A 24037-nucleotide genomic window follows, 5' to 3' on the forward strand; every position below is an offset into this window, starting at 1 on the left:
ACAAAGTATCGGAGACCATCCATGTGCAACTAACAGTGGGCAAGACTGCTTTTCAGTTTATAGCATCCTACAGACCACCCTCTCCAAGTCAGGAATCCCATTCGGCCTTCCTGAAAACATTGGAGAACATGAAGATCTCTCCGAACACCATTATATTGGGCGACTTCTGGGAGCACTACTCAAGCCCCAGCACCTTAGCCCAAAGATTCCTGGAAATTATAAACTCAAATGCTATGGAACTAGTCACCACTCCCACAAGAGGGGACAACATACTAGACCTGATCATTACCAACATGGGGACTCTATGCTCCACACCAGAAGTATATCCCTCATTGGTAAGATCAGACCATAAATTAATTTCACTGGATGTCCACATCCCGACCCCACCCCCAGCCCAGAAAACCACAGTGAAAAACTTCTCAAAAGCGAACTTCTCACTTCTCAAAACCGAATTGGAATCCTTCAAGGCCCCAGGGCCAGTGGAAACTACAGCCCAAACTACAGAATCCTATATAAATGCATTCTACGGACATCTCCAGGAATGCATGGATCATGCTATCCCAAACAAAACCAAGACTCAAGCATCCAAAGGCAGGCGTCCAGTCTGGTGGACCCCTGCCATAAATAAACTGTACAACAGAAGGAGGAAGCTACTACATGATAGAGCAAAATCCCTAATAGGGAAGGCACCTCTGATCAGTACTAGCAAAAAATTACGATCCCTCATAAAATCCTCCAAGGCCAGCTTCGAGAGAAAAATTGCACAGGACACCAAAGACCATCATAAGGCTTTTTTCAGTTATATTAGAAACCTGGGATGCAACTCCCAGACTTGTTCTGAGTTGATTCTAAACGACAAAAAATACACTGAACCCACAGACATCGCCAATATCCTGGCAGACAGGTTCAGTGCAAACTTCTACACCCCCTCCCCCCCAAAAGAGCAAGTATCTATCCCGGCAGAGGGCTGCCTCCCAAACATCTCAGATGCTCAGATGAAGGCTGCCTTCTCCAAAGCAAAAAACACTGCTTCCATGGGACCAGATGGTGTCCCAGTTGCGTCCTACATGAACTACAAGAGGAACTAATCCCTCAAATAAAACAGCTATACAATCTCAGCCTAACTACAGGATATGTGCCCACAGAATGGCATACAGCAACAGTGGTCCCACTCCACAAAGGTGGAGTCTCTACGGACCCTGGAAACTATCGCCCCATAAGCCTGACTAGCTTAGTCTGCAAGGCTATGGAGAGGATCATCATGGAACTCATAAACAAAGACATTGGGGACCTACAGACACTAGATCCCACCCAGTTCGGCTTTGTCAAGGGCAGATCCTGCCTTTTGAACCTGGTTGACTTCTTTGAAATAGTCACCAAAGCCATAGATGAAGGGAAGGTAGTCCACACAGCCTATCTGGATCTTGCAAAGGCATTTGACACAATACCCCACTCGGGCATCATAGATAAGCTATCCAGCTTAAATATAAACCCCTATGTCACAAGATGGGTCACAAACTGGCTCAAAGACAGAACCCACAGAGTGAGAGTTGCTGGAGCCATGTCAGACTCGAAACCTGTCACAAGTGGCATCCCACATGGTTCTGTCCTGCGACCACTCTTGTTCGGTATATACTTTTCTGAGGTACAGGCAAATGTGGGAGGACTATGGCTCACCAAGTTCGCAGACGACTGCAAACTGGGTGCCATAATCAACTCTCCAGCTGACACAAACATCCTTCAAAAAGGTCTCACAGAGACAGATAACTGGTGCCAGCGCCATGGTTTAAAGCTAAATGCCAAAAAATGTATAGTCATACCCTTTGGCAAAAACAATGTGCCCACAAATTACCACATAGGCGGAAACCCATTAAGTACAGAGAAAGTTATTAGGGGTCTGGGGACCCAAGTTGATAGCAATCTCTCCTTTGAAAACCACATTGCCAAAGTGGTTAGAAAGACCTTCTACATAGCCCACCTCATCACGAAGGGTTTCACATCTAGATCAAGAGACGTAATCGTGCCCCTTTATTCATCCCTCATCAGGCCCATCATAGAATACAATGCCCCTTTTGGGATGTACCTTACCCGACACCTGCTGCAATTAGAAAGACCCCAAAAGTATCTCACCGAGAGGATCAAGGGTCTCAAACAGATGCCATATGCTGCTCGGTTAAAAAAACTCCAGCTCTACTCAGTTGCATACCGCCTTCTTTGAGGCGATCTATGCCTGACATACAAAGCTATGTCAAATCCAGAATTAATGGGCATGCTCCACCTCAGTAAATCTAAATCCCTTAGAGCCACACGCTCGAGGGACTTGAACCTCAGCACAGAAATAAATAGAACTTGCTGGAGGGACAGGTTCATAACCCAGAGGCTCCCTTCACTCTGGAATAGAATTCCAGTTCATGTGAGGCAGAGCACCTCACTGAATCTCTTCAAGAAGAATCTCTAAGTGGATGGGGGATCGTAGGTTTCTCCCAGGGATTACTCCCGTGTCACTATTAGACAGAGGCACAGTAAACTGAACCTTAAAAAGGGCACAGTATACTCAAATCAAGGGGTGGCGTAAGCCATACAGAATCGGGCTAGGCTTATAATTGCCCCAGGGCAGATAGCCTAGTATGAACCTATGAACCTATAACATAGTTACCATAGGAATGTGTGTGCGATCCTGGTGTATAACATAGTTACCGTAGGAATATTGTACAGTCCTAGTAATATGTCATAGTTATTACAGATGCATCAGTTCTAGAATATGTTATAGTTACTATGGGTGTGTGTGTGTGTGTGTGTGTGTGTGTGTGTGTGTGTGTGTGTGTGTGTGTGTGTGTGTGTGTGTGTGTGTGTGTATATACAGTCCTAGTGCATGTCATAGTTACTGTGGAAGCATCAGTTTTTTAAAATGGGAAAGCAACAGGATTTAGTTGACCACATTGGATTTTTTTAAGTGCTTTCAATAAAGATGTTTTTTTTTCTGCATTTTGCTATTTTTGATTGTTCTTTTAGCTTTGCATTTCGTTTTGACATTAGCTCTTTCCTACACGTATCCATTCATTTCCAACTTCTTCCCAGCATGGTAAATGAGATAGATGGGATTCGAGGATTGTGGCTATCCTCCTGTGGGGAGTACAGAGGCTTTTGTATGTAATCCCCATAACTCTTGTCACCACCTGAAACATGAGTGATCATATAATGTCGAGTCTAGGGCCACATACAAAGTTGTGTTTGCACCTGTCCTTGACTACAACAATGGAATATACTGCTTGGTGGGCATGTACATCTTAGCCTGGAATGGTGCCTGATGCTTTGGAAGCCTCCTCTTGGTGTCGGAGTAGATGAGCAGGCATCAGGTACTCACTCCCACTCTCTCTGCCTTGTTTCTTCAGAGTATAGGTCACCAGTCAGTTGTTTCTGGGTCATCTTGGTCTTGTTTCAGGGCTTTAATCCTCTGTACTATGGAGCCAGCACATTCTGCATGTTTTATTCTTCACAAGCTGTATCAACTACTCCATGAATCTGAAAAGTGATTAGTGAACTTCAAATTTTGCTTTTAACATTTTGTAAAAGAAGCTTTAGAATTGTACTAAATGCCTAAATTCTTCCAGCTGTGTAGCTATAAAGGTGAGACATCTGTTTTTTTCAGGTAAGTTACAAAAGATGTTTGGGAACCAAATTAAGTGTAAACAATGTGCTGCCTTACCTTGTAGGTCCCAGCAGACGGACGCCCTGCCTTCCCAAGCGGGGCTGCCATGGCCCAGACGCTGCAGATGGAGATTCCCAACTTTGGCAACAACATTTTGGAATGTCTGAATGAGCAGCGCCTGCAAGGTCTCTATTGTGATGTCGCCATTGTGGTTAAGGGACATTCCTTCAAAGCTCACCGAGCTGTCTTGGCGGCAAGCAGTTCCTACTTCCGAGACCTTTTCAATAGCAGCAAGAGCACCGTCGTTGAGCTACCGGCTGCTGTGCAGCCCCAGTCTTTTCAGCAAATTCTGACCTTCTGTTACACTGGGCGTTTGAGTATGAACGTTGGTGACCAGTTTCTGCTGATGTACACAGCAGGCTTCCTACAGATCCAGGAGATAATGGAGAAAGGGACAGAATTTTTTCTCAAGGTTAGTTCCCCTAGCTGTGACTCACAAGGTTTGCAAGCAGAGGAAACTCCACCTTCAGAGCCACAGAGCCCTGTTGCCCAAACGTCTACTCGACCGTCTTGCAACACACCCTTGCCGCTTGTTTCTCGTGTAAAGACAGAACAACATGAACAGGACTCTGTACAGTGCTCACCAGTGGCCAAAAGACTATGGGACAATGGCCAGCGAGAAGGAAATGGTAATCGTAAGTTGGCTAGATTTTCACAGGATGTTGGTGGGCAACCAAGTCAGCAACCCTCTCAACAAGCAAGCCAGCAGATAAATCAACCAGCACCTGGGCAGGCAAATGCACCAGCAAGTGGGCAGGCAGGCAGGCAAACAGGAGCAGTCAGTGGCTTTAGTGGGTCAGAGCGAACAAGTCCTGGCACTTCCAGTGCATACACCAGTGACAGCCCGAATTCCTACCACAATGAAGAAGATGAGGAAGAGGATGTTGTAGAGGAAGGCTCAGATGACCAGTACCGTCAGATCTGTAACATGTACACAATGTACAGTATGATGAATGTTGGACAGACTGGTGAGCGTGAGTTTCACATTTTGATTTTTACTTTTTTGAAATTGATTTTTTCTTTGTCAGGCTGCCAGGTTTGCACTGTTGTTATGGTGGTTTAATAGGAGGCCTGCAGTCACTAGAGGAATACTAGCCATGTAGCCTTGAATGCTACACCAGTTCTTTGAGAGCCCTGAGTGACTTCCCAAACCCAGTGTTTTCAGGTGGTCTATTGCTGTGGTTTACTGCTGTGTATATAGAAACCTTCACCTAGTAAGTATCCTGGTTAATTCTGGAAAACTGTTATATTTATTCATTTATTCTCCATATTGTATTTGCATTCTGAAATTGAAATGTCAGGCACTAGTTTTGTCACTGCTTTTAATCAGTGAGCTGCTTGGAATTCATTACATGTTTCTTTTGTGCTTCTGACTCAGAAATTGTTTTCCCCTCCCTGGTCTCTACCTCAGGCTTGTTACATTGTTAATCAGGCACATCAGACTATTGTCTTTTTCTGTCTTGCATTCATAAACTCATCGGTGTTAGGTTGTCATGTTACTGAGTGAATTGAGTATTTATTGATGCTTATACACTGCTTTAATCCTTGCCATAACTATTTTTTTTTATAGTTGCAGACTTTTTTGTTTTTCATCTTTCTTGTGCAAACTTATTTTTTTCTTTGATCATCAATTTTGTTGGTATTTAGTTACATTTTGCATATTTTGCTCACTGTTTTTGAAGTGCAAAGGTCTGGAATGCACACACTAAGCTGTGCATCAGGGTTGCCACCTTTTAACAAGGGCAAAGTGGGACATGGGGTGTGGTCAACAGGATAGGGGTGTGGCCAACATGACACTGGCCACACCCCCACCACGACATCACCAGAGTTGTTAAAGGAGATGCAGTATTATAGAGGAATGGAGCAAAAAAGAGAGTTTACAAACAGTTTGAAAAAGGTCAAATAGTAAATGAGGTAATGTAGGGGGCATTTTGGCCATTGAAGACTAACATTAACACAGCTTGTAGAAAATGAAATGCATTATTTTTACCACTGAACATGCCCACCACACCACACAAGACAAACAAGTTAACCATATTCACTGAACCAAAAAACAGTAAAATGAATGAGAATGCACAGTGGATACCATAGACCTAATTTAGCTTTTGACCACAGCAGTTAAGAAATGTATGGCACTAATTTACACAGCGCAATGATCTATTAATAAACATGCCCAACAGCAGCACTGGTCATAATCTGATTATAATGAAAACAGTAAATAAGTATGTTGAAGACATCACTAAAACACAAAATAAAAACTTTGTTACTTAGACGCAAACTACCCTGTAACATGGTTTAGCACAATCTCAAATACATTGCATTAACTTCAGAGCATCCATCCACAAAAAAGATAAATGGGAAAAAAGTCCAAACATTTTAACTTTTAAAAATACTTCTTGCAAGAGAAGTAACAAACTACAATGTACAGCAGACTCCATGGGCTCCTTTTACTTCAAAACATAGCAGTTAATCCAGCACAGCAATGCAATAAACAGGCCCAAGTAAAAGTAACACACCCATATTCACATTACAAGCAAAACAGTACATTTTAACCTTATTAAAAATGCATAATAAATTAAATGCACACATTTACAAGTATAAATGAAAACAATCTTGAAACAGCTTTGGCAAATTGGCAACGTGTACCTACTAGAATAATAAATGAATTACATTAACTGTTAACATTCCCCCTCAAAAGGTAGACTTGTACCACATAGAAATGGACTTGCAGGAACAGGAAAAATTACCTAAACAGTATATCGTAACTTCCTGAAAACAGCATTATAGTGCATATTTCCATACAAAAAGTACAAACTATGCTCAAACAATTCCTATATGCATACAGACAATACCCAGAAAAAGCTACGACAATAGAAATGCATCACACTAAGTTTATATTTCACTGCCCCCCAACAGAAACAAACAACTTCTATACACAGTTCAGCCTTTTAAAAGTAATGCTTCCAAATCATACCCCAAGCATAATAACAATTACATATACATTCAGGTTTTATATCTTTAAAACTACTACTCAAAAATATCAAACTAACTACTACAGATTTAAATATTGCGACTGCACCCACCATCTGCCTTTAAACATTAAAAAAATTAAACCACAATATATTCCCATTTTAAACTAGTACAAAAGTCTCAAAATAACCACTGCACAGATTTAAATACTACATACTACATCCCCATCTACCTCTAAACATTAAAAACTTAAATAAAGCACACTATTCCCATTTTAAATAACTAAAGCCACAAAATGCAATTATCTACTTACCACTCACAGTTATTGCTGGGCTGGCTGGCTCCCTTGCTGGCTTCTTTCCTGGCTGGGCTGGCTCCTTTGCTGGCTGGGCTGGCTAGGCTGGCTCCCTTGCTAGCTGGGCTGGCTGGCTGGGCTGGCTCCCTTGCTGGCTGGGCTGGCTGGCTGGGCTGGCTCCCTTGCTGGCTGGGCTGGCTCCCTTGCTGGCTTGGCTGGCTGGCTGGGCTGGCTCCCTTGCTGGCTTGGCTGGCTGGGCTGGGCTGGCTCCCTTGCTGGCTTGGCTGGCTGGCTGGGCTGGCTCTCTTGCTGGCTTGGCTGGCTGGCTAGGCTGGCTTCAATGCCGGCTTCAATGCTGGTGAAAAAAATCAGATCTTTTGTCGCAGCTGCTATAGAGCTTAGTACTCTACAGCTGCGACCTTTATGGGGCTCTTCAGAAGAAGTTCCCGCCCCCTACAATGGCTGCAGCCAATTACTGTGTTAGATACCACCCGGACCTAGCAGAGAATCCTCTAACTGCAGGTCCGGTGGTGACGAGCATTGCCGTGGAAAACGGAAGTATTTTCGGCTTTTCCACGCAATTTTAAATGCGCTGCAAGCGCAAAGGGGAAAAAACGGGACTTTTAAAGTCCCACGCTTGGTGAGCGCAGGAAGCGGGATGAGAGCACTCAAACCGTGAGTGTCCCGCTGACAACGGGACGGGTGGCAACCATACTGTGCATTAGCTGAAAAGTAGACTAGCAACAGGGTCCAAGCTTCAAGATTTGTTTGTTTGTGTCCTTTGTTGATTGGGTGTGTCCTACTAGGCTACTAGCTTGTATTCAGGCGAGATATGAAAGTTACTAATATTCCAGTTATTCAGGGCACCCCAGACTACACGGAGACCATAGTAGAAGATGTAGACGTGGTTGTGAGACTGTGCTGCACACCTTTACCATTTACACAGTTTTGTCATTTTTGTTACAATTCCTGTTTGCATTTCCCCATTTTGTGATCATTCTATTATGAGTCTTCCACTAACTGTGCCTTAATATTGCTTCACACTTGCACCGTATATTTTTTTAATTCCTCATTTTTTTTGTAAATGTCTATTTCACTTTCCTCTTAGCGTTATTCAGAAGCAGCCTTGCCTTTAGCAAAGGTTTATACTTTGCCACATTTGTCCCTGCGAGGTCTTTGAAGTTCTTTATCATTTCTGTTTACTACAGGGCATGAATGCTACTGTCTTACAAGTTGCCCACTGGATAGGCTGTCTTGTGACTGTTGTTTTTGAAAGATTTGACTCCCTGTATCAAATGTAATCCTGCGGGGTAATAGCAGTTGTTGGGCTGGTGGCAGTGCCATCTTGTGCTAGTCCTAATAGAACATTCTGCTGCCGTCCGTGGCCCTTAAACCTTGATAAGTGTCAAGCAGGATTGTACATAGCAGCAGTTATGTGTAATTGTTGTCATCCAGACGTGCAGTCATTCTTAGTAAGAGTGAACATTGCACAAAGGACAGATGATAGAAGCAGTTGTAAGTTCCTTTGATACACTGAAGCTGGGTCTTCCAGTATAACCACTGTACGAGTACCATTGTCTAAAGAATACAATATATGGTTACATTTGACTACTTAACTGCTTTGGAAAACTACATTATTCTCTGAGCCCCTCCCTATGCAGTGTGATGTCTGGGCATTGAGTAACTTCTTGTGCAGTGGGCTGCAATCAACTCATACACTGGGTTTTCTAACATCTGGACCCCCACATGCATTGGGCTGTTTGCGTATTGGGCCGCTGTATAGCTAAGTGCTGGGCTTCTTTATAGTAGGTGACGGTAGTGAAAAATCACTTTGATCTTAAACTGTTTTTACAAAAGCAGGAGGCTCCCTGCTGAAGGCTTGGCTTAGACATATTGCTTATGTGACACAGCTCATGATTATCTCTGACTTGAACATTACTGGTGCTTTCAGTTGTACATTTCTTCCTGTGTTTTATCAAACTTGAGTCCTGCTGTTAGGCATTGCAAAGTGTTTCTGATGTTTTCATGTTTGTTGCTTTCAAACAGAGCTAAGAGACCAGGTCACTCCAGAACAAGTACAAATATGACTCTGTCATTGTTCATGCTGGTGTGAATGACCTGAGATGTACCTCCCTAGACTACATGACTTTTCATGTAGCCCAGGCAGGTATGACCCTGACCCTGAGTAGCATCCTTCCCTCACCAAGAATGATACCTCATTATAAAGAAAAAATGAAATGATCAATTTCAACAATTGGCTAAGCGTCTGGTGTCATTCAAAGGGGATCCAGTGTCTGTCAGCCTGGGACGACATGCTTGACAGGCCTCGTTGCTTCGCAAGAGATGGCTTGCACCTGTCACCCCTAGGCTTTCGAATACTGGCCAAGGCTCTTGCTGCCCCCCATAGTGCCTTTTTTAGGCAAGGCTCAAAAGTCAAACCCACCTCCGTAAACAGCACAAATAAAAAAATGAGGGTTATGCTACTTAACACCAGGAGTTTAAATCTCAAAATGCACACGCTCGAAGCAGTCCTCAGTATGGAGAACGTCGACATTTGTGCAGTAACTGAAACCTGGTTCAAGGCTCCACAGAGCACCCCAGCACTACCGGGCTACAACTCCTACCACACATTTCGGCCACAGAACATGGACCGAAACACACAAGGTGAGGGTGTATCCATATTCATCAAGGATACCTACACCTCCAGGTTAGTGGCGCAGCATGATACCTCCGAGATCATCCATGTGCAACTAACATCAGGAAACTCTGCAGTGCAAGTTGTGGCCTACTACATATCACCCACCACTCCGCCTTTCTGGAGACACTGGAAAACATGAAGGTCCTACCAAACACCCCGATATCGGGCAATTTCAATTACCCTACCATTAACTGGGATAACTACTCAAGTACAAACTCTCAGGTCCAACGCTTCCTGGAATTTATCAACTCGAATACCCTGGATCAGCTGGTAAACTCCCCTACCAGAGGTGAAAACATATTGGACGTGGTCATCACCAACTTGGGCGACAGGTGTTCCACACCAGAGGTGAGCCCGTCAGTGTAATTAGATCATTCCATAAATTAATCACTCTGGATGTCCACACCACACCACCACCTCCAACCAAGGAAACCACAGTGAAAACCTTTTCTATAGCAAACTTCACCTTACTTAAGACAGAGTTGGTAAGGTTCACAGCCCCCACGCTAAAGGATAACAGTGTCCAAGATGCAGGAACCTTTACAAATGCACCCTATGAGCACCTGCAAGGATGCATGGATTGTGCCATCCCTAGCAAAACCAAGACTCACACCCTTAAGAGAAGGAAACCAGTCTGGTGGACCCCTCCGTAAACAGGCTATACAATAGGAGGAGGAAACTAGTTCAGAAAATAAGCAAATCCCAAGAAGGAAAGACATCCCTGATCAGTATCAGTAAGAAACTAAGATCCCTCATAAAATCCTCCAAGGCTAACATCGAAAGAAAAATAGCCAAGGATCGAAAGATAACCACAAAGCCTTCTTTAGCTATGTCAAGAATGTAAGTGGCAACTCGCAGATATGCTCTGAGCTAGTGCAAAATAGCACAAAATATACTGAACCCACTGATATTGCCAACATCCTGGCAGATAGATTCATTGCAAACTCATTGCAAACTTCACCCCTCCACCCCCAAAAGGGCCCACAACAATACCGGAAAAGTGAAGTGTCCCGGAAATCACAGACGCACAGGTGAAAACAACCCTTTCAAAAGCCAAAAGCACAGTGTCAGTGGGGCCAGATGGTGTCCCAGGCTGCGTTTTGCATGAACTACAGAACAAGCTAACCCCCCCACCATAACGCACTGTTCAACCTCAGCCTCTCCACAGGCTACGTGCCCATAGAATGGCGCACAGCAACGGTTATTCCGCTCCACAAAGGAGGGGCCACAACTGACCCTGGTAACTATCACCCCATAAGCCTGACTAGCCTGGTGTGCAAGGCTATGGAGCACATCATCATGGAACTCATTAACAAAGACATTGGGAACCTCTAAACACTTGACCCGAACCAGTTCGGCTTTGTTATGGGCAGATCATGCCTACTAAACCTGGTTGACTTCTTTGAGACAGTCACCAAGGCCATAGATGAGGGGAAGGTTGTTCACACAGCCTACCTTGACCTCGCCAAGGCTTTTGACACCATTCCCCACTCGGGAATGATAGAAAAACTCACCAGCCTGAACATAAACCCCTACATCACGAGATGAGTTGCCAACTGGCTTACAGATGGAACTCGCACATTAAGATTAGCGGGCTCCAGGTCCGACTCTAAACCAGTCACAAGTGGTGTCCCACAAGGCTCGGTCCTGGGAGTCCCTACTGTTCGGCATATACTTCTCAGAAGTACAGGCAAACACAGGAGGACTATGGCTAACCAGGTTCACCGATGACTGCAAACTGGGAGCCATAAATGACTCTCTGGCTGGCACGGACATTCTCCAAAAGGGCCTTACTGAGACAGACACCTGGTGTCAAAGTCATGTTCTCAAGCTAAATGCCAAAAAATACATAGTCATCCCATTTCGGAAAAACAATACACCCATGAATTACCACATAGGTGGCAGCCTCCTTAATACAGAAGAGGTAATAAGAGATCTGGGGACCCAGGTAGATAATAATCACTCCTTTGACAATCATATTGCCAAAGTAGTTAGGAAATCCTTCTATGTAGCACACCTAATTACTAAAGGGTTGGCATCTAGAAATAGAGGTTATAGTGCCCCTCTACTCGTCACTCATCAGACCTATCATAAGAGTACAATGCCCCGTTTGGGATGTACCTCACAAGACACTTCCAACAGCTGAAAAGACCACAAAAGTACCTCACCAAAAGGATTACTGGTCTCAAACATATGTCCTATGCAGCCTGAGTAGAAAAACTCCAGGTGTACTCCTTGGGATATTGCTTACTCAGAGGTGATCTCTGCCTGACTTACAAAGCCATATCCAACTCAGAATTGATGGACATGCTCCACCTAAAGAAATCCAAGTCACTGCGAGCCACTCGCTCTCGTGAGCTAAACCTCGCCACAATAAATAGAACATGCTGGAGGGATATATTCCTGTCACAGAGACTCCCCATGCTTTGGAACAAAATTCCTAACTACATTAGGCAGAGCCCCTCACTAACACTCTTCAAGAGAAACCTTGACGAGTAGATGGGTAACAGAAAATACACCCCTGGGATCACTTCATTGGCTCTTCTTGACAGAGGCTTAGTTAATTAATCAATGGGGCGGCGAAAGCTGACACACTCTGGCTAGGCTTTTAAATGCCCTCTGGCAGATAGCCTAGTATCTACCTATGAACCTAAGAGTCATTAAAGCAAGTGTTCTTTCTGCTTTAATTGCTTGGTTGGCTTTATGAATAATTGGGGAGAAGTTTTTGCTGCTGTTTGTCTCTTATGTAGAGCTTCAATCTCTACAGTTCATGTATTCCATCTGAACACTTCCATAAAAAACGCCTTGTGTATGAAATGCAGATTTTCACACTTAAGGAAAAAGACGCATTATAGGACAGTTGATGATAGACAAGTGCAAATGTCCAGTTATGTTAAATATAATAAAGGAATACGTTTCAGATTTAAGGTATGTGCACTTTTTTGGGGCGATTCTGCTGAGAGATTCCATGTTATATGTATATGGATTCACTTGAGAATCTCGAAAAGCTGAAATCCCGAATTTCAGTTTTCGAAATTCTATGCTCGAAAGCTTTAAATCCTGAAACCCCCATAACCGCAAAATTTAAAATCATGAACCTACACTACAAATACACCACACACATACAATGTCCCCCCACAATCAAACATACAATCCTACACTACAGACAAGTGGGGGGCAAGCCCCCCTGTACCCCCCATGTGGGGGGGGTTGCACCCGCTACACCCCCCCCCATATATATACTAACTCCGAGATCGCAAAAGGTAACTCACACCCACACATTTCACAGACCCTTGCACACACACATCGCAGCCAAAGCACACACACATACACTAAAGCCTCTAACCAACACACTCATACATACTTACCTGAACTTACACCTATCCATTCACAAAACAGCAACACCAGAAGCTCCGAACTTCGGTATTTTGAATTTCACGCTTCTGGTGTTTTGCGATTTTCAGCTTTCGACTTTATAAGTTCGTAAAACTGAAATTCATGATTTCAGTTCTTCACAATTATAAAGTGAAAAAATATATATATATATATATATATATATATATATATATACATATATGTGTGTGTATATATATATATATATATATATATTTATTTATTTATATATATATATATATATATATATATTTATTTATATATATATATATATATATATATGTGTGTGTGTGTGTGTGTTCTAAGTGTTTCACTGTTGCAGTCATTACATTTGGGTAATCTGCTGGCAGGTTGCCCTCAGTCGGCCTGAATATCAAAGTCTTGGGTCCTGCGTCGGTTGCGGTCTCCTCTTCCATGACGTCTGGTCGTCAGGGGTATAAAACATGCAGCCGACCCAATTTTATTCAGTCTTTCTTGCCGTGTGGTACCCGAAGCAAAAGCAGTTCACAAGTGGCGGTCGGCCGACTCCTGAAATTTTCGCATTCGAGTTTCAAAACCAAAGCCTTCAATTAAAGCTAAGTACCCCGTTGGGGAAACTTTTTCTTGCTCCTTACCGATGTCAGTAAAAGTTAATAATTGCATTACTTGTGGGAAGCAAATACCTCATAAGGATTTTCATTTGTACTGTATTCCTTGCCTAGGCCCAGATCATAATGTGCCTTGCGGTCGGTTTTTGTGCTAGATTTAACCAACGCACTATTAAGCATCTGTATATTTTTGCTTAAAAATATTTTGGATCCAGATTTAATTACCCTGAAATGTCTTCGGATAGCAATCCGACTACCGGAGTTCACAAAAAATGCAAAGAAAAAGACAGAGACAGACCGTCGAGGTCCAAAACAGACGACTAAGCTTCTCCTAAGCCAGTCACCGGTTCGCCAGTACTCAGTGAGGCGCTTTCGCAGCACCTGATACCTGCTACTTTTGAGTCGCAGGCCTCTACCGAGACCCATGTGGAGTCCGGTATGCCATGAGTTTCTCAGAGTTTTGAACCCGCAGATGTCTCTCCCTTGGATGGGTCCGGAGCTGCTGAGCAGGCACCGGCTTCTGAGGGTGATGTTCATCGTGTTTCACTGTTGCAGTCATTACACTAGGGTTATCCTGCTGGCAGGCTACCCGCAGTCGGCCTGAATTCCAAAGTCCTGGTCTGGCGTCGGTTGCTGTCGCCTCTTCCCTGATGTCAGTGCGCCAGGGGTATAAAAGATGCAGCCAACACCAATTTCTTCAGTCTTTCTTGCCGCGCGGTGCCCAAAGCAAAAGCAGTTCGCAAGTGCCGGTCGGCCAACTCTTGAGATTTTCGAAATTGAATTTCAGATCCAAAGTCTTCTATAAAGCTAAGTATGGGGAAACTTTTTTCTTGCTCCAGACTGATGACAGAAAAAGTTAACAATTGTATTTCTTGTGGGAAGCAAATACCTCATAATGATTTTCATTCTTACTGTATTCCTTGCCTGGGCCCTTGTCATGACGTTGCTAGTTGTCGGTTTTGTGCTAGATTTAACCGACGCACTATAAAGCGTCGGTACGATTTTGCTTTTCATTACTTTGGCCGAAGGTTTAACTGTATAATGCCATCAGAACAACCAACGACCGGACTGCATAAAAAGCACAAGGAAAAAGAAAAGGACAGGCATCCGAGGTCCAAAACCGATGACGAAGCCTCTTCTATGCCAGTCGCCGGTTCTCAGTGAGGCGCTTTTGCAGCCCCTGACACCTGCTACCTCAGAGCCACAGGCCACCTCTGACTCCCACGTGGAGACAACTAGGCCTCTGGATACTCAAGGTATTGGGCCTTCGGAAACTAATCCCTCAGATGGGTCCGCAGCCGCTGAGCCAGGTATCAGCTTCTGAGGGTGTTTTCAGACCTACACAGCTTTATATCAAGCCAACTTCAACATCCAAGACAAAGACTAAAACAGTTTTAAAGACAAGGAAACAAGTACAGCATTCTCCAGGACAGACTTCCATGCCTAAGAAACAGATGCTCAAAATGGCCGAAGACCTAATTACTTTGATCAGGGGTTCCCATCCCCCTCCTGATAAGAGGCCTAGGCAAGATACTGAATATGATTCCTCTGATCAGGTTTCCATTTCTTCTGACTCCTTTTCAGAACAGGGATACTCTATTCCTCCCTATGAGGATTCTGATGCTGAAGAATATTCCTTCAGCTTCTCCTCATGAGGATTACTCATTTGGGCAAACCCTGCATACCATGAGGGAGCATTTCCATTGGGAGAACCAAGATTATTCAGATTCTAAGAAAAGGCTCAGAGACTTTCTTCTACTGCCTCAGCACAGACCTGTTGCTATTCCACCTGTTCTAGACATTGTAGATGATGTATTTTCAGAATCCGGCCTGTCTCCCGACTCTTTACCTCCTGCACCTGTTAAGCCAGACAGATACTACAGGGTTCCAGATTCTCATAAATTTCTATATAGAAACTCTGCTGCTGACCCAGAAACTATTTCTTAGGGTCCCAAAGGGGTCAAGGCTGCTACTGCAAAAAACCCTGTCCCCTCAGATAGAGATTCTAGAGCACTGGACAGATGGGGGAAAAAGTTTACACTTCTGCTGTAAGGGCTTTAAATTGTCAATTTCATGTGCTTAAATATCAGCAATACTTAATGTCTCTGTTAAAACAGAAAATGTTGACAAATTCTGAATGTTCTGAACAAGGAATTGCAGGATTTATTGCATGCAGCTGAACAAGTGGGAAAACATGCTTTGCAATGTGGTCATGATTCACTGGAGGCCTCTTGCAGGGCTGTTGTAACAGGTTCTGTTATTAGAAGGCATGCTTGGTTAAAGGAGCAGACTCTGCCTGATCATGTTAAAGCAAAATTATTGGATGCTGCATTACAGCATGATACTTTGTTTGGTGTTAAGGCAGAAGAGGTGTTGAAGAAAATGGAGGATAAAGCTAAATCTATGCAGACAGTGAAGGATTTCTTACAGTTACAGCCACCCAGATTTAGCAGGAACTGGCCTTTCCCATGTCAGACAGGCCACAAAGCGGTAGATGCAGACGCCCTAGAGGCAGACAACAGCCCCAGGGCTCATACAGGCCCAAACAATGGGGTGCTTCTACCTCCAAAAGCGGAGAAGACAAATCACAGCCATATAGGAAACAGTCCCAATGACTTCCCTCTGCCATTGCCATGCATTTATCTTTTGGCAGCACCCTAAGGGGGAAAGCTAGCACTTTTTTCACAAAATTGGCATACGATCGCCGATGACAAATGGGTCCTAAATATAGTCTCTCATGGCTACAGCTTCCACTTTCACACCCTTCCAAAGGCAAAAGGTATGCCAGACCTGCCACAAAATCAGTGGGCAGAGGCACAAAAACAAGTTTCATCTCTCATGGACATGAGGGTTATTCAGCCAGTGCCACAACAAGAGCCGGGACAAGGATTTTACTCAAGGCTTTTTTTAGTACCAAGAAAGGACAAAGCATGGAGACCAATTCTGGACCTGTCTATTCTAAATACTTTTCTGGACGTTCCGAAATTCAAAATGTTGACTCTGCAGCAGCTTCTGCCCATGCTGGGCAAGAAGGCTTGGCTTGTAACTTTGGACCTCAAAGAGGCATACCTGCATGTCCCAATCAGACAATCTTGCAGAAGATACCTCAGATTCATAGCTGGCTCAATGCACTACCAATTCTCTGCACTGCCCTTTGGCTTATCTACTGCGCCCAGAGTCTTCACAAAATGCCTGGCACCAGTAATTGCATTTTGCAGACAAAGAGGAATTCAAATATATCCCTACTTGGACGACTGCCTTATTCAAGCAGAGACCAAAGACATTCTACTAAAGCATCTGGCGTGGGATAATATTCTCGAGATAATATTCTTGGGTGCAAGCTTAAATACAACTGCCCAGATGGCTTATCTCACGCCAGACAAACAAAGGCAACTGACTTCGAAAGCATGGCAACAAAGACCCAGTTATCTGCAAGAAAAATTCTGCAGGTTTTGAGCTACATGGCCTCCTGCATTCTGCTAATTCCATATGCAAGACAGCATATGAGGAAACTACAATGGTATCTAAAAAGTGTTTGGCTTCAACATTGCCACAGCCTGGAATCATTAATTTCACTCATTCCCTGCCTGCAACAGGAGTTTCGATGGTGGGCACAGGCCTGTCACCACAACAAGGGACAGCCATTCACTTTACCCACAGCCAGGCAAACACTAACAACAGATGCATCAGATTATGCCTGGGGGGCCCACATGGCAGGAAAATGTATTCAGGGCACATGGCCCCCAAGCCAAAGGCATCTTCACATCAATCAAAAAGAGATGCTAGCTGTACAAAATGCCCCGACAGCCTTCAAGGACCTACTTTATCCAGGACTGCTGCTGATAAAGATGGTCAACACCATAGTTATGTGGTACATAAACAAGCAGGGGGGCACACATTCCTACCCCCCCTGCAGGCAAGCCATGATTTTGTGGAACACAGCATTGACCTACCAAGTACACTTGCAAGCACAATTACTGCCAGGAAAAACAAATGCTCTGGCAGACGAACTAAGCAGAAACCTCATGGATCCTCACAAGTGGAAACTAGATCCACAAATCTTCAACATGATAACAAGGAAATGGGGATGCCCAGACATAGATCTTTTTGCCTCCCCTCACAACTGCCAACTTCAGAGATTCTGCACAAGGACTTATCACAAACAAGCATGGAAAGTGGATGCCTTGTCATTCAGCTAGAACAACCTTACAGTATATGCCTTTCCTCCACTGCCTCTCCTCCCCAAGGTACTCCTAAAGGTCAGACAAGAGAAGCCACAAATAATACTAATTGCCCCAGATTGGCCACGCCAATACTGGTACCCAATCCTAAGGAGCTTGTCCCAAGGCCCAGCCTGGACATTGCCTCAAATTCCTCATTTACTGACCTAACAAAACAATCGGATCCTGCACAGCCAACTCAGAACCCTAAATCTAGCTGCATGGCAGATAGTGTAACCATTCAGAATACACCTCTCTCTAAAGCGGTTATGGATGTTATTTTGGAGGCCAGGAGGCCCAGCACCAGAAAATCTTATGCAGAAAAATGGAAGAGATTCTGTGCTTGGAACCAGTCACAAGGAATTGACACTCTTGTTCCAAATATATCTCAGATTTTACAATATCGAACTGAGATGCTAGACAAAGGCCTATCCTTCTCTTCAATTAAGATCCATGCCTCTGCCATTTCAGCTCATTGCAATACAGACCCACCTATTTTTTTCACATCCATTGCTTAGGCAGTTCCTCAGGGGGACCAAAAACACAAGACCTCCAAGGAGAGCACCAATACCTGCATGGGACCTCAGTTTTGTCATGGAAAAACTCACACAGCCTCCTTTCGAGCCAGCCAATGCAGCTGAGATAAAATTCTTATCATGGAAAACAGCTCTGCTCCTAGCAGTAACTTCAGCAAGAAGAGTCTCAGAGTTACAGGCATTAATGGCTGTGGAACCTTTTATTATCTTCCATCCGGACAGGGTTTCTGTAAGGACAAACCCAACATTTATGCCTAAGGTAGTGTCCAGTGTGGCTCTTAATCAAACCATTCGTTTGCCTACTTTTTTCCCAAACCCACAGAATAAAGGGGAGAGACTTCTGCATTCTTTGGATATACACAGACAACTACGCTTCTACTTGGACAAAACTAAAGCTTTCAGAAAGACTGAGCAACTTTTAGTGGCATATGCTGCAGGATCACAAGGAAAGGCTATCTCAAAGCAGACTATTTCAAAATGGATAGGACACTGCATTCATTTCTACTATTCACAACATGGCAAGTCAGTGCCTAAGGGCATTAGACCACATTCTACCAGGGCAGCAGCCACCTCAGCCACCTTCCTCAGAGGAGTACCAACCAAGGATATTTTGTAGGCTGCAACTTGGACTTCAGTGCACACTTTTACTAAGCACTACCACTTACCTCTTTACTCTAAATCCAGAGCAGGCTTTGCCACTGCAGTTCTGCAGGGCCTTATAGCCACTCCTAATTCTATTTCGACCCAGCTGCCCAACCTCAGCTATGGGATTCAACCCAAGTGTAATGACTGCAACAGTGAAACACGATGAACATACTACAGTTGTGTACCTACCATAAATGTAGATGTTCAAGTTTATTCACTGTTGCAGTCCAGGTTACCCACCCACCATCCCCCTTTCTTTGCTGGGACTTCTGTATTTCTCTATCCTATACAACCTATGTGGTGTATTTGTTTGTAGATGAAGGTATTGTTTATTTTAGTGCATGCTTTTATAAGCAATTTTTTTAGCCTACCCTTTTGGGGGCACCTGACATCTGGGGCAAGAAAAACTGAAGAAAATGGTGTCTGCTGCATCTTTTATACCCCTGGCGCACTGACGTCAGGGAAGAGGCGACCGCAACCGACGCCGGACCAGGAGTTTGGAATTCAGGCCGACTGAGAGTAGCCTGCCAGCAGGATAACCCTAGTGTAATGACTGCAGCAGTGAATACACTCGAACATCTACATTTATGGCAGGTACGCAACTGTACTTCTTCAGGCCTCAACATTTTTATATAAAACTGACGCCAGCTTCAAAAACAAAATCAAAAACAACTTCTAAGTTTAAAAACCGACACATGAGCTACGTGCTCAGGCCCCTATGCCTAAAAACAGATGATCAAAATGGCTGAGGACTTAATTACCTTGATCAGGGGTTCCCAAACCCCCTGCTAAGAGGCCTAGGCAAGACACTAATTATGAATCTTCAGATCAGGTTTCTATTTCTTCTGATTCCTCTTCTGATCAGGAATATATTCTATACCACCCTATGAGGGTTCAGATGCAGAAGAATCCATCCCATCTGCATCTCCTCCTGAGGATTATTCTTTTGGAGAAACCTTGCATACTTTAAGGGAACATTTTCATTGGGAGAGTCAGGATTTCTCTGAAACAAAAAAGAGGCTTAGGGATTTCCTCCTTCTTCCTCAGCATAGGCCTTTGGCTATACCTCCTGTATTAGACATTGTTGATGTGTTTTCGGAATCAAGCATGTCTCCTGATTCCCTACCTCTGACTCATAGTAAGCCAGACAGGTATTACAAGGTTCCTGACTCCCACACGTTTCTATTCAAAAATCATGCTGCTGATCCTGAGACTATCTCACAGGGTCCCAAAGGTGTAAAGGCCTCTACAGCCAAAAATCCTACCCCTTCTGATAGAGATTCCAGGGCACTGGATAGATGGGGAAAGAGGGTTTATACGTCTACAACCTTGGCAATTAGGGCCTTAAACTGCCAATTTCATATGCTTAAACATCAACAGCATGTTATGGGCCTATTGAAACAGAAAATGGTGTGGATTTCTGATTGTGTGGAAAATGAAGAATTACAGGAATTATTGCATGCAGCAAAACAAGTTGGAAAGCATACTTTGCAATGTGGTTTTGATTCCTTGGAAGCCTCTTGCAGGGCCGCAGTTACTGGATTTGTGATTAGAAGGCATGCCTGACTCAAGGAGCAAAATCTGCCTGATCATGTTAAAGCTAAATTGTTGGATGCCCCTTTACAGCATGATACTCTGGTAATAAGGCAGAAGAGATTTTAAAGAAAATGGAAGACAAAGCTAAATCTATGCAAACTCTAAAAGATTTCTTACAAGTGCAGCCTCCCAGGTTCAGTAGGCACTGGCCTACTAAAAATTCGTCCTTTCCTGTGTCCAACAGAGCCTCTCAAGGCAAATCCAGGTGCTCAAAAGGCTCTAGATACCAATCACAGGGTTCTTACAGGTCAAAGCAATGGGGTGCCTCCACCTCCAAATCTGGAGGAAACAAAAGCACAACCCTACAGTAAGCAGTCTCAGTGACTTCCCTCTACCATCACCAAGCACTTATCTTTTGGCAGCCCGCTTGGCGGGGAAAATTAGCACTTCGTGCTCAAATGTGGCAGTTAATTACCCAAGACAAGTGGGTATTAAACATAGCATCCCAGGGGTACAGATTTAATTTCCATACTTTGCCAATTCCAAACGGTTGGCCAGATCTGCCACAAAATCAGTGGGCAGAGGCTCAGAAACAAGTTATGTCCATCATGGATATGGGGGCTATTCAACCAGTACCAGAAGAGGAAAAAGGACAAGGTTTTTATTCAGGGCTGTTCCTGGTACCCAGAAAAGACAATGCCTGGTGTCCAATACTGGACTTATCGATTTTGAACACGTTCCTGGACATTCCAAAATTCAAAATGCTGACTTTACAACAGCTATTGCCTATGCCGGGCAAGAAAACTTGGTTAGTGACTCTAGACTTGAAAGGGGCATACCTGTATATCCCAATAAGGGAATCGTACAGAAAGTACCGCTGCTTCAAGGCAGGTTTTATGCATTACCAATTCTCTGCACTACCCTTTGGCTTATCTACTGCACCCAGGGTCTTTACAAAGTGCCTGGCACCAGTAATTGCATTTTGCAGACAAAGAAGCATACAAATATATCCTTACTTGGACGACTGACTCATTCAAGCAGAAAACAAGGACATTCTTCTTCAACATCTGGCGTATGTAAAAAGGCTTCTAGCATGCCTAGGGTACACAATAAACGAAAATAAATCACAACTGGTACCCTCTCAAGAAATTACATTCCTGGGTGCAAGCTTGAATACAACTGCCCAGATGGCTTACCTTATGCCAGGCAAACAAAGGCAACTGACTATATACTTCAAACAGGTGGCAACAACAAAAACCCAGTTATCTGCAATACAAATTCTGCAGGCTTTGGGGTTCATAGCATCCTGCATTCTGCTAATTCCATTTGCAAGATTGCATATGAGGAAACTTCAATGGTACCTAAAAAGTTTGTGGAGTCAACATTGTCACAGTCTGGAAACAATGATTCCTGTCATTCCCTGCCTACAACAGGAATTTCTTTGGTGGGCAGAGACATGCCACCAAAACAAGGGACTGTCATTCACTCTACCCCCTGCCACCCAAACCCTAACTACAGATGCATCAGACTATGCTTGGGGGGCCCACCTGGCGGGGAGATGCATTCAGGGCATATGGAGCCCAAAACAAATGGATCTGCATATCAACCAGAAAGAGATGCTAGCTGTTCAGAATGCCCTGACAGCCTTCAAGGACTTACTCCATCCAGGACAACTACTGATAAAGACGGACAACACCACGGTTTTGTGGTACATAAACAAGCAGGGGGGTACACATTCCTACCCCCTTTGCAGACTAGCCATGGCATTGTGGAACACAGCCTTGACTTACCAAGTACATCTTCAAGCTCAGTTCTTGCCAGGAAAACAAAATATTCTGGCAGACGACCTAAGCAGAAATCTTATGGACCCGCACGAGTGGAAACTGGATCCACAAGTCTTCAGCATGGTAACACAGAAATAGGGTAGCCTAGGTATAGATCTATTTGCTTCCCAACAAAATTATCAACTGGACAAATTCTGCACAAGGACTTATCACAGACGAGCATGGAAAGTGGATGCCCTATCCCTCAGTTGGAAAAACCTTATCAGTCTACGCCTTTCCCCCTCTGCCTTTTCTCTCCAAGGTCTTATTAAAGGTCAGACAGGAAAAACCAAAAATGATCCTAATTGCTCCGGACTGGCTTTGACAGCACTGGTACCCAATTCTAAGGAATATGTCTCAACTCCTTCCTTGGAACTTGCCTCAAATACCTCATCTACTGTCTCAGCAGAACAATCAAATTCTGTACACACCGCTCCAAACTCTGAACCTTGCAGCATGGCTGATCATGTAATTATTCAAACCCCACCTCTCAGTAAATCTGTTATGGATGTCATTTTGGAAGCCAGAAGGCCTAGTACTAGAAAATCTTATGCTGATAAATGGAAAAGATTCTGTGCTTGGAACCAAGCACAAGGAACGGACACAGCAAAACCAGGTATCCCTCAGATTTTACAATACTTGACTGAGATGCTTGACAAGGGCCTATCCTTCTCTTCAATAAAAATCCATGCCTCTGCCATCTCTGCTCATTACAATACGGAGCCTCCCATCTTTTCTCATCCTCTGCTAAAACAGTATCTTAGAGGGGCCAAAAATGTAAGGCCTCCCTGAAGATTGCCAACTCCTGCATGGGACCTCAATTTTGTACTGGAAAAACTCACCCCGTCTCCTTTTGAACCAGCAGCTACTGCGGATAAAGCTTTATCTTGGAAAACGGCTTTCCTTTTGGCAATCACTTCAGGAAGAAGGGTTTCAGAACTACAGGCTCTCATGGCTGTGGAGCCTTTTATTACATTTTACCCGGACAGGGTATCTCTCAGGACCAGTCCTTCCTTTATGCCTAAGGTGGTATCCAGTGTGGCTCTTAACCAAAATATTCACCTGCCAACGTTTTTCCCGAATCCGCAGAACAAGGGGGAGCGGATTCTGCATTCATTGGATGTATGCAGACAGCTAAGATTCTACTTAAACAGGACAAACTCTCTAAGAAAGTCTGAGTAACTACTGGTGGCATTTGCTTCAAGATCAGAGGGGAAGGCTATATCAAAGCAGACTATTTCTAAGTGGATAAGCCACTGCATTCGTTTCTGCTACCTGCATTATGGTAAACCTGTACCCAAGGGAATCTTGTCACATTCCACCAGAGCTGCCTCTACTTCAGCAGCCTTTCTCAGAGGAGTTCCAACCAAAGACATTCTAGAAGCTGCTACTTGGAGCTGTGTTCATACCTTCACAAAGCATTAACATTTGCCTCTCTTCTCTAAATCCAGGGCAGGCTTTGCCACTGCAGTTCTGCGGGGCCTTATACTCCATACTCTCATCCATAGCTTTAGGATTCTACCCAAATGTAATGACTGCAACAGTGAAACATGAAGAACATAGTACAGTTATGTACATTTACCATAAATGTAGATGTTCGAGTGTATTCACTGTTGCAGTCTGGG

The 24037-nt window shown here is 44.0% G+C and overlaps 1 protein-coding gene across 2 annotated transcripts in view; it reads left to right on the forward strand.

Annotated features, from left to right (window-relative positions):
• NACC1 (nucleus accumbens associated 1) overlaps nucleotides 1–24037 on the forward strand; it is a 652977-nt gene that overhangs the window by 146790 nt on the left and 482150 nt on the right. Inside the window, exon 2 of one of the 2 annotated variants that reach the window (XM_044084734.1) lies at nucleotides 3714–4683. In XM_044084734.1, the coding sequence (XP_043940669.1) occupies nucleotides 3756–4683 (928 nt within the window). In that variant the 5' untranslated portion in view covers nucleotides 3714–3755. The remainder of the gene's footprint in view (nucleotides 1–3713; nucleotides 4684–24037) is intronic. The other variant, XM_044084735.1, reaches the window with a different exon arrangement.

This window comes from Protopterus annectens, chromosome 9.part0, assembly GCF_019279795.1.
Source record: "Protopterus annectens isolate FY-2018-M chromosome 9.part0, PAN1.0, whole genome shotgun sequence".
Taxonomy (NCBI): Eukaryota; Metazoa; Chordata; order Ceratodontiformes; family Protopteridae; genus Protopterus; species Protopterus annectens.